The 17,521-nt window shown below is 25.3% G+C and overlaps 1 protein-coding gene across 1 annotated transcript; it reads right to left on the reverse strand.

Moving 5' to 3' along the window:
• Nucleotides 1–301: 301 nt before the first annotated feature.
• On the reverse strand, nt 302–17,233 carry LOC145835242 (kelch-like protein 5). Its single transcript, XM_082942805.1, has 11 exons — nt 17,107–17,233; nt 13,822–13,986; nt 13,020–13,216; nt 12,457–12,513; nt 12,217–12,372; nt 9,908–10,091; nt 9,324–9,548; nt 4,434–4,596; nt 2,926–3,144; nt 2,097–2,209; nt 302–1,803 (listed from the first exon to the last, which is right to left on the reverse strand). Exons 1-11 carry the CDS (start codon nt 17,201–17,203, stop codon nt 1,673–1,675), a joined length of 1,707 nt encoding a protein of 568 aa, XP_082798931.1. The 5' UTR covers nt 17,204–17,233; the 3' UTR covers nt 302–1,672.
• Between the last annotated feature and the right edge of the window lie 288 nt (nt 17,234–17,521).

The raw sequence follows: 17,521 nt of genomic DNA on the forward strand, positions 1-17,521 counted from the left end.
TTAAAAAGCGCTACTATAATCTATAACTGCAGAAACACCAATTAAATTCTTTTTACTGAGACAGGTCAATGTTGTTTAAAAAAAACTATTGTGTTTTAAGTTTATTTTTTACAGTTACATGAGTGTCTCAAATAGTATTTTCTATTAAAATAGGTAAAAACATGCTTACTTTAGTCAAAACAGAAATAAAAAGTTAAGGTTTTTAATTTATTAAAAACACAAGTAACATAAAGAAACAAAAATACAAAAAACAATAACTAAAAAAAAACATGTATTTTATTTAAATAAAAGAGTGTCTAAAGACAAATTAAAGTTTATGAAGGCACAAATACTTACGTACTAAAAAACTAGTAAGTTTGATTTAGTTATACTGTTACTTGCTACAAAATAAAAGAGTTTTTGCTTAAACAAAAATATTTAAAACAATTTTTAAATTAAATGAACACTATACTTTAAATAATTAATAATTACTGAACTAAAAAGTAATAATAATGCAATAGAGTTGGTAAAAAAAAAGATAAAAAATTATAGCAGTTGTTTAAACAAATACATAAAAACGAATTAACAGGGTTGCCAAAGGTTTTTTGTAAGTTTCTTCCATGTTTTCTGAATTACTTCTAGGTTTTAAAAAAAACAAGTTGCTTAGTAAACTTTTAGTATAAAATAGACTTAAGTAAAACAAAAAATCTTAAATAAAATAATAACAATGAAAAGATACTGTTAAGCTAATTAAAATGTGTTTTTTAATGAAGAAAATTTAAATGATAAAATTTTTTTATATCATTTTGATAGATTTTTCGTATCTAATCGAAATTTCGTTACTTAACATGTAAAAAATAGGTTAAAATTAAGTTTTTTAAAAATTTTTGTTAGAAAGGTTTATTTTCAAAATTTCTCGAACTCCAGGTTTTTTTGCCTAAATTGTCAAGTTCCAGGTTTTTCCATGATTCCGGACTTTTTTGGTAACCCTGAATCACAAAAAAATAAATAAAATTAATACTTAGTTTTCATGGCTATTTTACTTATAATTGCTTGAAATCGTCAAATTACTTTAGATACCCCAGGTTGTCTGTTTTAAATGTTTCAACAACTAAAAATAATTTTTTTGTAAGTAAAGCATAAGTTTGCGTTAAGAGGTTCTAAAAAACATTAAAAGGCGAGTGTATAAAAAACAAATCAATAAATTACAATAAAACTATTTGCACAGATCAATATAATATTTGATTTCAATATTTTCAAAAATTATTCCATTCAGCATACAAAAAACTATAGCTTAATAATTTGAAGTACCTTCTAAAATAACTTTAAAACTAATAAAACTCTGATATAATATATAAATTAATATTTAAAGATATATTGATATATATACATATTAATTTAGGAATTGAGAAAAAAAAAACTAACGATTAAAGTTTTAAGCGTGTATGACAAATCATTATAAATTCATTATTTATAAACTGCATAGAGTATATATGAAAAATAAGTATAAATAACCGGTAAGCTTTCTAGTTTATACTTTGAGATAAACAGCTTTTCTTAATTTGAATAGCTACTAAAAAACTTCTCTGTTGACTAGATAAAAAGCTGTGCAATTCTTACCAGAGTTCAAACGCAATAGTTATGTGTTCAGCACACTTTCGATAAATTATTAAAAACCAAAATATCAGTTGATTCAAGCTTGAGGGAGTTCTGGATTGACGCACACAACTACCGATCCGCCTCTGCTAATGTTGAACGTGGCTATTTTGTTCCATTCCTTTTTCTGCGGGTCGAGTTCCTCACATTGAGACAGGTACGACTGACCTGTACAAGATAGTGTCGGTTTTAAAAAAGTTAACTTCGAACACTGTTGAATGCAGCTTGTGACTAACTTATTTTTACCGAATATAAGCACAGCTTCTGCTGTTTATTACAGTTAAGTTGAAAGAAAACTATACATTTTTTTGAGTTTTTGCGAGAAAACACAATATAAAGATAAGTTTTTAAACAGAAGTATGACAGAGAATGTTTTGTAACTTTAAACAAAAACTTCAGAAACATTTTAATCTGTTTAAATCAGTTATCACTAAATACTTGAGCTTATACAAATATCTTACCGTCGTAACCACCGCATGCGTACAGTTTGTTGGCAATCGAACACACGCCAACTGCGTCTCTTGCCATCGGAAGCGAAGTTATTGTCGTCCACTGATCGCTTTCAGGGTTGTATCTGCGATAATTTTCAGTTTTATTTGTGTAGATTGTTGTAAAAAAATCATAACAGAACTTACTTGAACGTTTTAAATTAACAAGAGTATCGAGCGTTTTCATAATTAAATTAGCAACAAAGACTTTTTTGTCTACAACTAAAATACAAACTTATCTTAGAGACTTTAAAATTTTTAAATGCAACACGGAGTAATAATATTGATACAAAATTACTTAGCTGACATAACTTTTTATCTGGTAAAAAAAAAGTTTTAAGTTTTTAGAGTTTTATAAAAAAAAATACTCAAGTTATACATTAAAAAAACTTGAAAATGTTATATTGAAAAGAATTCTTTTATAAAACAATTTTTACTGTAGTAGATATAAACAGTTAAAACTAACTTTTTATTCGAATATTATACTACTTAATTTTAATATTTATCTAATAGTCAGTTATAAAATTTGAGCTTTTTTAAATTAATTTAAATTAAGATCCAGCCAGACCATCTAGATTACTAACTTTATAATAAGAGCTAAACTTAAGAGCTTTATTAATAAACAGCATTTATATATTTCGACCAAGTATAGTATTTTCTAAATAAATAAAAACTCCAGTATTTTAAATATACGAAGAAATATATTTACAACTAATGTATATAACAAACGTTTGATTGACTGACAACTTTTTATTTCATAAAGATTGTTAAACAAATGTATACATACTAACGAAATTCCAACCTTTCTACAGAGTCGGTTAACTTGGTCAATTGGTTGCTGGCTGGGGCATCGTGACCACCTACAGCGTACAAACACCCCTCAAAATCCACCGTTGCCACACCAACGCAACCCCTTCGCTTGCTCATGGACGCCACATTGGTCCACTTGTTCAGGTTGGGGTTGTAAACCTCAACTGACCTAAGACAGGAGCTTCCGTCTCTGCCCCCGACCGCGTACAGTCTTAAAAATTTGTCATAATTATAAAACAGTAACCTAATTGACTCACGACTTTTTTTTTTAATAAACCGTGAAGAAGTGTTTTTTCAGTTAAACATTGTAGATTGAGTGTAATTCACTAGTATTGTGATCTATTGAAGAATGTTAAACTAAATGTAACTTTTTTTATAGTTTGTTTAAAATTTCATTTCATTCTGGTATAAACAATTAATTAACTTTTATTTTCCTTTTGTTTACACATATTTTCTTACAAGCTCAAGAAGTAATTTAAAAACTATTGTTACAATAATCATCGTTATTTATAAAGAATAATGTTTTGTTGATTAAATTATTTTATGATTTATTGGGTATCTTCTAATACGTTTACCAGGGTTGCCATTTTTTGAGGCAAAAAATTAAGTTTTAGTTACCAAAAACTAAGCTAAGTCGCTATAAACAAGCCTGAATTAGCCTGTTTTTTACCTTCACTTTCCATAGACTTACATTTTTAAAATAATCATGAGTACAACTGTAAATTTATACTTTTATTTTCATACACTACATCAAATTTATTTACCTAAAATTTAACTTTCATTTAAATTATTTAATGTTTAAAATATCATCATATGTTTTTATTTCAACACTTAAATAAATTATTCAAGTATTATTCAAGTAGAACTATCTAAAAAGAAAAAAAAAACCTTACAATTGATTTCACAATTTTAAACTCAAAAAAGGTAGCAAATACATTAGCTAAAAATAAAAATATACATATAACTGATTCAACTCAATCTAATAGATTTCTAGAAAAAAAAAGAAGCTATTCTTACAACCTAACCTGAGGCGACCTGAGTTTTTGAAGTAATCTCAAAAAAATTGAACTAATTTTAGATGGCCTGACAGAAAAAAATCAAACAAGCAACGAGTGTGGCTACCTTGTTTAACAAACTTATCACATTAGATATGTTTTTTATGTAAAAAAAACCTAGTGTTAAAGTTTTTATATAAGTTACACACTACAAATATAAGGATTTACTTCAAAAAAATTTAAGTTTTTAATTTTGATTTGTTATCTTGAAAAACTAACAAAAAAAACTTTTTTTGTATCTATAAAACAGACAGTTAAGTGTATATGATGAAAATAAATGGATATCAAATAAACTTTATAGCTAGTACAAAGTTAAAACTTTTTTCTAAAGTTCTACTTTATAAAAAAAAAAACACTTACGAAAATCCATACAAGAAAATAAACTGAAAACTACAGAGGAAAGATTTAATTAAACCAAGCCATAGATCTAAAAAATTGGTATTACCTTCCACACAACGTAGCCACGCCAGCAGTGCTTCTTGCCACTGACATCGGCGCAACGTAACTCCAACATCTCGCATCCGGGTCCCATCTTTCAACGGTGTTCAGGAAACTCCATCCGTCGTGCCCTCCCACCGCATACATCGGTCCGTTCAGCACTGCGACTCCTAACGGTTGTAAATTACTGTCATTCGGCAATGCGAAAATTTAAATATTTTTTTCGGTTAAACTGTTGTTAGTTTGTTTTTTTAGCTTGTGATAGGTATTAGAATAATAAACAGTATAAAATTTTAAGCTTTTTTCAGTTGTAAAAAATAAATACTATAAAAAGAAAATATTCTAGTGTTATCCTAATTAAAAATTAAAAAATGTACGTAAAACAACAAAATATCATTTTTCATTAAAAAACTCAGTACAGTTTAATTAACTTTAGGTGATTTAGTTGTTTTTTATTACTATTCAGAATAAAACTGATAGTCATACCTAAAAGTTCTTAGCAATTGTTATAAAAAATTTGCTCAAACATTTCAAACTATTATGGGTGATATTTAGGAAAAATAGCTTGTCATGTGTGACAGATTTAGCTAACAATAACTTTTTAAAGCAACCCATTAAATGTAAAATAATAGAACCCATTAAATTTATTAATCAAAAAAAACTGTTTAACACACAAGTTTCATAAAAGAATATATGAGATTTATACACTACATCAGGGGTCGGCAGGCAGTCGGTGCTCGCAGGCCAAATTTCAAGTTTCCAAAATCTTCGCGGGCCGCAGTTTTAGTTTTAGTGACTTTTGAATAATCTTTTGATATTAGTTTTAGTCACATTAATGAAAGTTTTACTTTTATTCACTTTATAAATTTTAATCACATTTAGCTACACATAGAATGCCTATTTTAACTATAATATTTATTGGAGTAAAATTTACATTGACTTATATATTTAAGTTTTAATAAACTTTGTACTTTTTTTAACATAGTTAATGCTCGACTACTCTAATAAAGTACCTTATTAGTAAATAATTAGCTTTTAACATGGTTTCCACTTAAAAAAAAAGTGCAAAAACTTGCAATTAATCAAGCTTGAATACCTAACTAAAATATCATCAGTATAAAAAGTACACAGTATATAAGTAGACCAGAAAATATTACAATTAGTAAACTACACTACAGTCATAAAAACTGTTCTGAGAATTCAAAGATTTTTTAAAGTGTGAAATAAAAGTTTACCTGAGTTTTTTATTTAGTGTTTTAAACAGGTTTAACCTAGTTTAATTTTTTTAAATTTTTAAACTAGACTGTATGTTTGGCAACCCTTTTTAAATTAAAGTCACAAAATAAAGAAATAACAAAGTTTATTAACAGTGAATTAAATATATAGCAAAAATAATATCATAATTCAGCTTGAATGGACAATTATGTTTCTTAGACATTTTTAACAAAAATAAAAAAAATTATTGAGCCATTAATAAAGTAGAAAAATCTAAATTTTTATTGAACATTATAGAAATTTTTTTCTTCAATAAAGATGTTGTATTTAAAGAGTAAATGTGAAATATAAGACGAGCTATAAAAATTTAAAAACGTTAGTTAAGAGTTATTGCGAGAAACAAAAAAAAACAAATAGCTTTAGTCAGTTTTAACAAAGCAAATGATTATCTTCAGGAACTACAGACTGATCACAAAAAAACTGTTAAGGCAAGTAATAAAGTAGCAAAAATAATTACTAAAAAGAAGATACCGTTTAGAAGTAAATCTTTTTTAAGAGTTTATGTTGGCGGTAGTAAAACATTTTTGTTTATTTCTTCAATGACAACAAGAAGTCGTGTTTAGTAAATCTCAGAAGGTTATAAAGTAGCATAATTCAAATTAGAACTTTTATCAATCTGTTAAGATGAGAGCACTGGTACAACAAATATTGCTCATCTGGGAGTTTTTATTCGAGGTGTTTTTACTGACTTTGATTTTTAAGAAGAGTTTCTAAGTTTAGTTCCAATGAAAAGAACATTTAAAAAAAGGCATTTTAAAAGCAAAGATGCAATGCACTTACATAAAGTTTTTGAAAGTATAAGTTCCTTTTTTTGGTACAAATTTAAACTAAATCTAATTAAAAAACTGTCCTTAATAATATAGCAATACTAAATAGATTCTGTTAAGCTACTTTTAATGTGTTAAAAAAAAAAAACATAAAACATTTTTTGTGTTAATTCGAAATTTCATTACTTTACTCGTAAAAATTGTTTAAAATTCAAGGTTTTTTAAAAAATTTTCAAATTCAAGGTTTTTCCAGAACTTTCTGCATAAATTTTCAAGTTACAAGCTTTTCCGGGATTCAAGTTTTTTAGCAACATTAATTGTTCACTCCTATATGTATACAATTAGTATATATAATATTTCAAATTTTATCAGCTGCAAGACTTAAACTTTAACATATATTATAATTCAAACCAACACTGTAATTTGAACGAAACATACATCATAAGTTTAATTTGCCACTCATAAAGCAAAAAAGCCAGCCTAAATGACCAAAAACTAGCCTAATATTTTAGTATACAAAAATTTATTCAAAACAAAAACTGAAAAAAATTGACTAAATTGACTTGAGATTTGAATCTACAGATAGTCATAATTTAAGTTTGTGGCAATGTTTAGTTGTTTATTTGCTTCAATTTGAACTATTTTGATTAAAAATATACAAATTTAACAAATTTACCATCCCTAAATTTAGTTTGTATTAAATAGGTATTTCAAAAAAACAGTAAATGTGTATATTAGTGCATAAAAATTAACTTAATTTTTCAAAAAACATTGTTTTAAAAATGAAAATGTATACCTATAAAAAAAAACTTAATTTATATCATGAATTGTTTTATATGTGTCATTACACACCTAGATACTACATGTATAAACAATAATTTTAAAAAATTACTAAACTTAATCTAATTTAAGTATTAAATAAAACGTGGTTTTAAATGGGAATCGCTCATTTCCAACCCGCGATCATTTCCCACCCACGATCAAATCCCACCCGATCAAATCCGAGAACCGCTTACCAACTAAGGGTAAGGATTAGGGTTAACAGTGATAGTAAAACATAAATTAACAATAAATAAAAATAAAACAAAAATATTAATATATAAAGGAATAATTAAAGAAAATTAAAAATATTTTTCAGTGAGAATTGTGCGCGGGTGGGATTTTATCGGGTGGGAAATGATCGCAGGTGGGAATTGTCAGTATGCCGATTAAAATATGAGCATCTTTGTACATTTGTGTACATAGGAATTAATTTAAAGTGCTAAAAATACTTATAAAAATAAAATAAAATAAACCTTTTTTTTACTAATATGCTATGTTAAATGTTTTTGACTCAAATATAACTTTTAGTAATAAAACATCTATAAAAGAAACTTAGGTATAAAAAAACATGTAAAAAATACCTAAACTCGCTGTTGTAAGAAGAAAGTTATGATAAAACTAAGAAAAAAACCTTGTAGAATGCTAATCTGTCTTTTTTACATTTTCAAGCTGATAATGTAAAGTTTTTTAATTGTTTTAAAATGTTAAACAGGGACTTAAGACAAAATTAATAAAATTAAACAAAAGTTTAACTTAATTTTTTTTTGCTCAGCGGGCCACATTCACATGCTCGCGGGCCACAAAATTTTCCTCCGCGGGCCGCATCCCGTTCAAAAAAAAAACGTGCTCGCGGGCCGCAGATCTACCCTTCGTGGGCCGCATTTGGTCCGCGGGCCGCAGTTTGCCGACCCCTGCACTACATAAACAAATAAAAAACACAAAAATAAATTAAAATTACAAACTAAGAGAGATCACTATCTATTGCATGTGTAGGCAACAGAATACAAGTAGTGTAATATTTTATTATGAAAAATATTTCACGGGCTAGATTTGTTAGAAATTTTTTTGCAGGTAAAATTTTTGAAAATTGTGCCACGAGAATAAAAATAGCTCTTAAAAAAACTGTAATGAAATTCTTTTAAAGTAAATATTAATGCTAATTCATGCTCAAAATAATATAATTTTTAAAACTATTTATCATTATAAAGCTATACCTTCAAATTGGTTTTTAAAGTATTTAAAGAGCTAAAAAGTACGTCGCACCGAGTTTAGCCCACGGGCCTTACTTTTCCGTCCTCTGATACTTTCTCTTAATCATGTAAAAAAGATTTAATTTCATTTTTCATTTCTTATAGTAACGTACATATTTTCACTTACATTAAAATCATTATAAGTTGTTTCGGCTTCATAACAAAAGTTATAAAATACTATGTTAAGTTACTAACATTTCAAACTTGATAGCATAATAACAACTTTCTTTCAAAGTCGTATTTTAAACTTTTACTGTTTATATTTTTATAAATGTTAGACAATAAGGTTTTACCTAGTAATAAGTAAAAAAATTAGAACTTTTTTTATAAAGATCGAAAAGTTTAAATTTATAAGAAGAAGTTAATGCTATGCCAAAATACATTTTTTATTATGTTCTAGAATTTTTCATTCTTTGTTTTTAATGATTTAAGAATTTTTCTAACTTTTTTAATTTTCCTGACTTTGTGGCAACCCTGATATTTAAAGCATCTGTAAAGAAGTGAATACGATCATTCCAAAACATTTAAAATTGCCAATGACTTAGGGAACGAAAAAAACATATATATAGTTAACGTTAGTAATCTCAAATTTCGGTAAAAAAGGTACACTCATTCTAAAATATATCAAATAACTTATAATCAACTTTTGATGCACTAAAACTCATTATATATAAAAAACAAAAACCATAACTTTAAAACTAAATATTTTGTTTCGTTTAAATAGAAACTATGTTTTAACAACTAACTATTTTATGAATAAATAACACTGATTTAATCCACAACCTAGTCCGTGCCTGTGAGTGGCGATCGGAGGGGCGGAAGTCCAAGTCCTGGTGTGAGGGTCGAAGCATTCAACCGAGTTGAGTGTCTTCAGTCCGTCCCTGCCCCCTACTATGTACACTCGATTGCCGAGAACTGCCGCTCCAAACTGCTGCCTTTTGGTCGCCATGTTAGATATTGTGGTCCACTTTTTAGATAGAGGGTCGTAACACTCGATAGTTGACGCCCCTGAATAAAATACTTTAGTGCTTAAATCAGAAATTTGATGATTAGCATGGAAGTAGAAATCGTCTAGATTTTTAACAAATCGAACAAAATTAACGATACAGATGCTTTGATTTACTTTATTATGTTTGAATAACTAATACTGAACTAATAGTATAAGGTTCGTATAGCTTCTTAAGTTATGCTTATTTAAAAGTAAATAAAAAACTTAGTTAATATATAAAGAAAATTTTAGTCCTAAGTCAATAAAGATTAATTTTGTCAAAACTTTGCAAAGTGCAGCGACAAAGACGATAAACCATCTTTAAAAAATAGCTAAATAACTATGAAACCTTGACATTTTTCATAAACTGTAGACCAACCTTTATTACTATCCATCCCGCCAACAGCATACATCAAACCTGATGTCGACTTCCTGGGAGGGAGAAAGCACTGGCTTTTTCTTCTTTGAGGAAGCAGGTGGTAGGAAATGGCTTTTATTATTTGTTTCTGGCATTCCAAACTGTTCATCACTTGAACTTCTTTCTGCAGGTCGACCGCTAGAAACTGTTGAATAGGTATAAGTCAAAACAAATACATGAAATAAGCTGAACAAAATATTTATAGAAGTTAATCAACACGTTCTTTTATGGCTGTACAGTACACTGAATTAACACTTGAAACATGAAAATAATTATGTAATACTTAAAAAACTATAAGTTTAGTAACTTATGTTTTTTAATTAGAAAAATATAAATAATGCTTAAAGTAAAAATATTATAAATATTAATTAACACAGTCCTTGAAAAATATTTTTCTGCTACATACATTTTGTTGTCATCATAAAATTAATACTTAACAAAATCATATCTATTATTATACTAACCTTACAATAAACAAATATTGTTATTTTATTTTAAGTTAGGTTTACTTACAAAAAAATCATATGTCATAATTCTATAACATGGTCTAAATGACTATTTATCAGTACATTGCAAACATGCTATGTTTATTTTTTTCGCAGAAATCAGTAGTTTTGTTTTAAACCTTGTCTTAGAAGGGCTTTGCTTTCTTCGTTTTAATATGTTTTATACTTACTTCATAACACTAAGATTTTAATACAGTTTTATGCTGACTAGTAGAAGAGAACAAAAAACTATAGTTAACTAAATTGTACTGAATTTATTATTGAAAAATGATATTTTGTTGTTTAACGTACATTTTAGAATGAATTTCTAATTAGGATAACACAGGGTCGCAAAAAAAATATTTTAAATAGTTTTGCTGCGACATAATTTTATTAAAAAAAAATTTCACTAGATCTTAAGCATATTAATGCTAGTGGGTGTTTACCTTTTTTACCTTTTGAACAAAATATTTTCTCAAGAACAATACACAAGTGAAAATAGAACGATATTAGACTTCTGCAAAAACTACAACTTCTCTATTTTCAAACTGCCCAACTTCAAAATTGAACCTACTTTTTTTTCTATAACAATATATTTTACTTTAAATTTTGTTTTTTAAGTACAAATGTCTACAAAATAATGTAAATTTAAAAACTTAGTTACAGAAAGAGCTAGCAGTTTAAATTGATTTTTAATTTTTATGTTTGTATGAATTCCTAATCAATGATAAAACTTGATAGTAGAGTATTTTGAAACTAAAACTCTACTTCTGTAGTTTTAAACGTAAATAACTTTTTGTAAATTATATTTTTGAACACTTTTCTGTTTTTAAAACTAATATAACAACATAAAATTATTATAAAAATTTTAGGCTATTCTTTAACTTTTTTTTAAATTTAATGTTGTTTAATAAACATAAAATTTTGAACATTTATTTCATTTGATTTGTATAACCTTTTAGAAACATTTCCTTCAAAGTAAAGTTTCCCAGGCATTTTATCAAACAAATGTCAATTTTCAGAAATAAAGGGTAAGCAGTTTTGATAAAAATATTAAACACATTTATAACTTATATACTATATTCATTAATTTAGGAAGAATAAAAAAATAACACTTTTTTTTTTCTATTCTTAAATTTTCAATCTGATTTTTGTATCAAAAAAATCTTATTTTTTAGAATTTTTAAGCGTATTTTAAAAATCAAAAACAGCCTTGATTGTCCTTTACAATTGTTCTTTGTTCTTTAAAAAATCTGTTCTTAAGTTTATCGTTAAGTTTTTTAAGTAACCAAAGTAACTAGATATTTAAAACAACTTAACATATTTTTTGAAGTTTTTATGATGAAGTTTTTATTCCCCTTTACAAAAAAATTGATATAAAATTGAACGTATTTTTCTTAACGTAATTTGGCTCAATAAGTTAAGATTTTAACTGTTTCATAGCATAAGACCAAATCTTATTTTTTAGATATTATAGAAAACTCAACTTTAATTTTTGCATTTTCTTATAATATTATGTATAAATTAATTATAAAATAAATAGTTTAATATAACGTATGTTTATTTTGATATAATTAGATAAAAATTTGACCCTAAATTTTAAACAATTTAAAAAAATTATATTTTAGTTCTAGCTAAACATTTTTCAAAATAAAGTTATGCGCCTTTTGTCTTTATTTAAAATGCAAACTTCAATGGGTATACATGTTTTAGTTTACAACTTTTGTTTTTTTTTTGAGCATGCTAGGTACCTGGTATTTATAATTAAAAACATCAACAACAAACTTCTTTAGTAAGGTAGTGCAGACGTATGCTTTGAAACATTTGTGGTAGAAGTTGAACTCTTTCATTTTCATTATGTTTTATCCAAGCCATCACTGCAGTTAAAACATATCTTTCACTTTTTACATTGATTTCATCGCTTGAAACGTATGACATTACCTAATGTTAATACAATATTATGCTTTAAATATAATTATTATCAGAGGTAATTATACGGTAAAAATTAAAGAAGAAGATGCTAACCTCATCTAGCGAAAGCTGTAAAAACTCATTGCATTCCGAAACTTTCATAAAATTGTTCTGCAATACACACTAATTATAAAAATGTTTTTAGAAATACATGATGAGAGTTTTAGACAGTTTATAACATTCCTTTTCAACTGTTAATGTTAATAGAGTAATATAACGTATATAAATATTCAAATAAACATTATACTAAAGATGTGTAGCTTTAGCTAACTAATTTGTTTTTAAAACTAGAAAGTATGTTAAAGTTTTCAAGTACAGTAGGCAAAATTTCATTAATTTCAGAAGTTATAAGAATTTAACTTTTTTCGAAAATTTTTACTTTATTCTAATTTCATAAAGTTTATAAATTAAAAAAAAATACAACGAAAATAACAAACCTCCATTATAATACTTAAATTTAATAAATTAAGTTTCTACTTTTAAAATATATTCAAGTTATAAAAGCTGTTTTCATGATTTTTTTATCAAAAATACAGCGATAACAAATGGAAAGTAACATAATTATAGTAATCAATTTATCTTGTATTGGCTTTGTTAATTATTGTATAAATACTGACCAATGCATATTTGTGAGCAATTTTCTGTAGTTTTTGACAGCTTTGTAATGCAGCAAAGTGACAAATACCAATACAATTGTTGGGTTTAAGATTTGAAATTAAAAAATTGCATCCTCTTTCGACCACATCTTCAAGCAAAAGCATGTTTGCAGTTTTCATTACAACTTCTACTGTGTCTTCGTGAAGTTCTAGTTTTCCTAGAAATTAAATATTTCATACTTAGTAAATGATTACTAAAGGATACAAAAATTTCTAAGTTTAAATTGACAGTTTAAATTCAAAGTTATTGTGAACTAACTGTTTCAATTATTTTTTACTTTTTTTTTGTTACTATCACAACCACAGTCTTTCAATTGAACTTTCAGGCTCTTTTTTATATAATCAAACTATTTTTGCTACACGATTAAAATAATGTATGGCAAAAACACAAATAAATTTGGAACTATACTTTTTAAAACTGCTTAATAAAAAATCTTTTATATGGTTATATATTTTAAATTGTTATGTCTGCTACTGGACTCATTTTACAACTTAATAAAATTTGATAAACAAGAGTTTTAAAGAAAGGGATAAAGTATAAATTAAGTTAATTAAAAGCTTAATTTATTAAGCAAAATAATCTATTGATTGGCTATACAAAAATTGGCTATATTGAGCAAGTAAAAATTTATTCATAAAATTAACATATTTTGGAACAATTAATTATAACAAGAACTATAAATAAAATGTGTGATACTTCCTTATAATTAAAATTTAAAAAATATGATTTAAAACTTAAAAGTTTTATAGTATGATTTTTTACCAGTATACATATAAGTAATGAGTGTTTGAAGTGCTTCTGTGTCCACTTCATGAAGAACTATCTCTTTATCTTTTGCTTCTTTAACATTATTATTAAACATAGCACGAAAATAATCTGAAGTAGCAGAAAGTATGACTCTGTGTGCTGAAGTCCTTGTGTCATTAGCTGTTTTAAAATTTAGTTTTTAGCATTTGTTTGTTATTACTCCAATTAGTTTAGTGCAGTATTAAATAAATAAATTATAAAAACAAATTGTACAGTAATCTTCCTTTATTGTACCAACATATGTTTCTGTGTGTTAACGAATCAACACACTTCAACTGGGTTCTGCAAAAATAATTACTGTAATGAAAGAATAGAAGCATAGAGTAAAGTAGGTGTATACATGTTTTTCATTAAAATAAAATAATTTCTACAGATAATAGTTAATAATAGATAAAATACTTAATATTAAATCCGCCTGTTATAAAATTATATAATATTTGTAATTATTAAGTCTAAAACAAGTTAAGTAAACTAAAATACACAACAAAACAACAAATCATAATATAAACAAAATACTCACGTTAATGGGAAAGATAACTGATTCAAATTTACTGTTGTTAATCAATGAACGAAATACATTCATTACATCTAATAATTAGGTCACAATATAAACGAGGTTATTTCAACTGTTTAATTTGTAATGCAAAGTTTGTTAATTTAGTTTTTATGTTAAAACACTTAAACCTATATTTTGAACAGTTAAATAAATTATATATTTTTTTAATTGTAAGCTTGTAAATTATAATACAACACACAAATGTAGTTTTAACAGAATTCTCAAATTTTTCCCAAACTAAAATTTTGACAGTTACCCATAATTTAATAAGGTCTTATAATTAATATATTTCGTTTTGTAACTAAATAAAGCGAACAGTTTAAATATGGCAGTACAAAAATTGAACTAGTTTTGTTAAATATAAAATAACAATACTTAAATGTTAAGATATATATTAAGTTATGTACCCTTAAGATGAAAAACTTTTAAAATTAAAAAATAAAACATTTGAAAAATTTTAGTATAATATTCTTTAATAATTAGATTAATTTATTTTGGAAGATTGTGAAAAATATTCTAGGGAGTTTTTTCAAACGAAAGTTGATATTCACGCTGCTGCTGACAAAAAGAGGCAACACTGACTTAACGTATGATGATATTTAAAAAACAGTTAGAACTACTATAATTTTGAATGCACTTTTGTAGTCTGCTACTGGAGAGATCATACATTAGTTTGTTTACTTTTTTACTTGTGATCATCGCACTAGCGTGAAACAATTGTTAAGTAATAAAATTTTTAACAATTTAACTTTTGTCATAATTGTATAAAGGCTCCTTAATCGTGAAGCTCTTTAAAAATTTATTGTTAAAACTTCAATAGATCATACATTATACAGATTAGCAATTAATTCAATAAACAGGTCCAAAATTTGTCTCTTCTCTGTTCATTACTTTCACTGCAACTAACAAAATTAAAAACTGGTATGTGTGTATAATATAGATAGTAAAACTAAGATGGTTCCTTGGAAAGTACTATTTAGTTACAGCATATAAGTCTTGTATGAAAGGTGAAAACCATAACAAAAAGTAAAACAAATTTTTATACTTAAAATACATTTTTTAATTTTAAAATTCTTATAAAATCTGCCTTAAGACATCAGACCTAGTATTCATATAAAAAATCATTTTAATTTTGAAATAACTAAAGTTATAACTGATATTTTTGTAAAGGATCTCTTACAAACACTTTTTTAAATCTAAAATTTTAATGCATTAACACTACTTAAAGTAAGTTTCAAAAAATTTGAAATCCTTTGTATAAACTCAGAAATTATTAGTGATTAGTTTGTTTAAAAAAATTACTAGCCATAAATTTGTAAAGGACAATTTTAACAAAACTGACTGTTCTTAAATGTAATTTTTTAATCATTAAAAAGTTACTTATAAAATGTCTATGCGAGCCTAAGTTTAATATAGAACTTATGACATAAATAGTTAGACCTATAGCCTTAAAGAAACTTCTTCTTTTTTTCAGAAAAATATTAAATTGTAAATGTTTACAATTTTTGTGTGTATAAAACTGTGATCATAAATAAATAAATAATAACTTGTATAGGTTTTTAATACACTCAATTATTGTTTTTATTTATTATTACAATGGTATTCACTATGAAGAAAATTGTCTAATATATATTTGTTGAAAACAAAAGTTTGTTTTACTATATTGAATTAGAAATATTTAAACAGCAGATCTTTATTAAAAACAAGTATCAATAAAATTTATCTTTTCTCTCGTCTTCAAGATAAATACCTTAAATTTTTATGAAATTTTTATTTCAGCTTAAAAAAAATATGTCAAAAGATTTTTTTTTAACAGAAAAATAAATACTTTATTACAAAAAAATGAAAAAAGTTAACTTTTTGTTATTAAAAAAAATTAATTATAGATTTAAAGATTTTTTTCAACATATTCTTTTAAATTTTATAGAGATTAGATTGAAAAAGTTTGAAACAGTTACTCAAAAAGTATAGGAGGGGATGGAATTTTATTTGAAAAATCTTTTTTGTCTTTTCAATTTGTGCTTCAAACTTTGATAGCTTATAACTTAAAAGTTACTTTAAACTTCAAAAAAAAAGTAGCTTAGTTTTTTATGTAAATATAAATCTAAAAATTATGTTAATAAAGTGTGTTTCCTCCAATGTGGCCTTAGTATTACTTTAAGCACAGTTTTAATACTTGAGACAACATAAAACTTTATTTGGACTTCACATTAGTCACTTTTAATAACAAAACTGTGAAAAATTACTTAAATTAGTGATAAAAACTATAAAAATAAAACAAGTTATTTAAATATTATGTTTTAAATATTTTAAATATTATTCATAATTAAATAACTTGTCTTGTAATATTTTAGTAATATTGCACATTTTAACCGTTACTTTTTGTAGCTTAATAGTTCTGTTTAAGTGTATTAACTTGTTTTACACAAAAAAATACAACAGTTTAATAATATAAGTACTGCACAGAATGTTTTTGGTGCTATAAATTGATAAATACAGACAAAAATACCAAGCAGATTGAAATAATCCCCTTTTGCCCATTTACTATTTATTTTCTCACTGACTACTAAAACTTCCTACTTCCGACTACTAAAAGGGAGCAATATCCCAATTTTTTGGATTTATGTTATATTTATTTTATTATTTTAAATACTTGCTATACAAAAGTTATAAAAAAAGCTTACTTATTAAAACAACATCACAAAGTTGGTTATTTTTGTAATGTTCATATATATTTTCAATCATATTTTTCTCATGACCATGACTTTGATTTATGTCCATTACTTTAACAATAGTTAAATCAGTATTAATTTTGCTGAAAAATTAGAAGTTCACAAATTTCAATAAAGTATTATAATTACTGTATTGTTATTGTTTTAACGTTTCAATTGCAAATCATATTACATAAAGTTAGTTTTTAAAAAGCTTTAATAAGGTTGAAGTAAAAGTTTTTATTATGTATATAGTTTGAAAATGTTTGTTATTTTGTTTAAAATATTGTAAGTTATGTTTGACAAAAAACAACAACAAAATAAAGTCCATAACATACATTATTAGCAATTAATAATTTTTGCACACATTTGCATTTATAAATTATTA

Source organism: Thalia democratica, chromosome 4 (genome assembly GCF_965202585.1).
Source record: "Thalia democratica chromosome 4, ktThaDemo2.hap1.1, whole genome shotgun sequence".
NCBI lineage: Eukaryota > Metazoa > Chordata > Thaliacea > Salpida > Salpidae > Thalia > Thalia democratica.

Bases quoted from the DNA above. Each gene is read 5' to 3' on its own strand.
- LOC145835242 (XM_082942805.1), bottom strand. From the start codon at position 17,203: ATGGACATAAATCAAAGTCATGGTCATGAGAAAAATATGATTGAAAAT. The intron at 2,210-2,925 runs GTTGGAATTTCG...AAATTATCGCAG, and splicing joins TTAACCGACTCTGTAGAAAG to ATACAACCCTGAAAGCGATC. The intron at 1,804-2,096 runs GTAAGATATTTG...TATCTTGTACAG, and splicing joins CGCATGCGGTGGTTACGACG to GTCAGTCGTACCTGTCTCAA.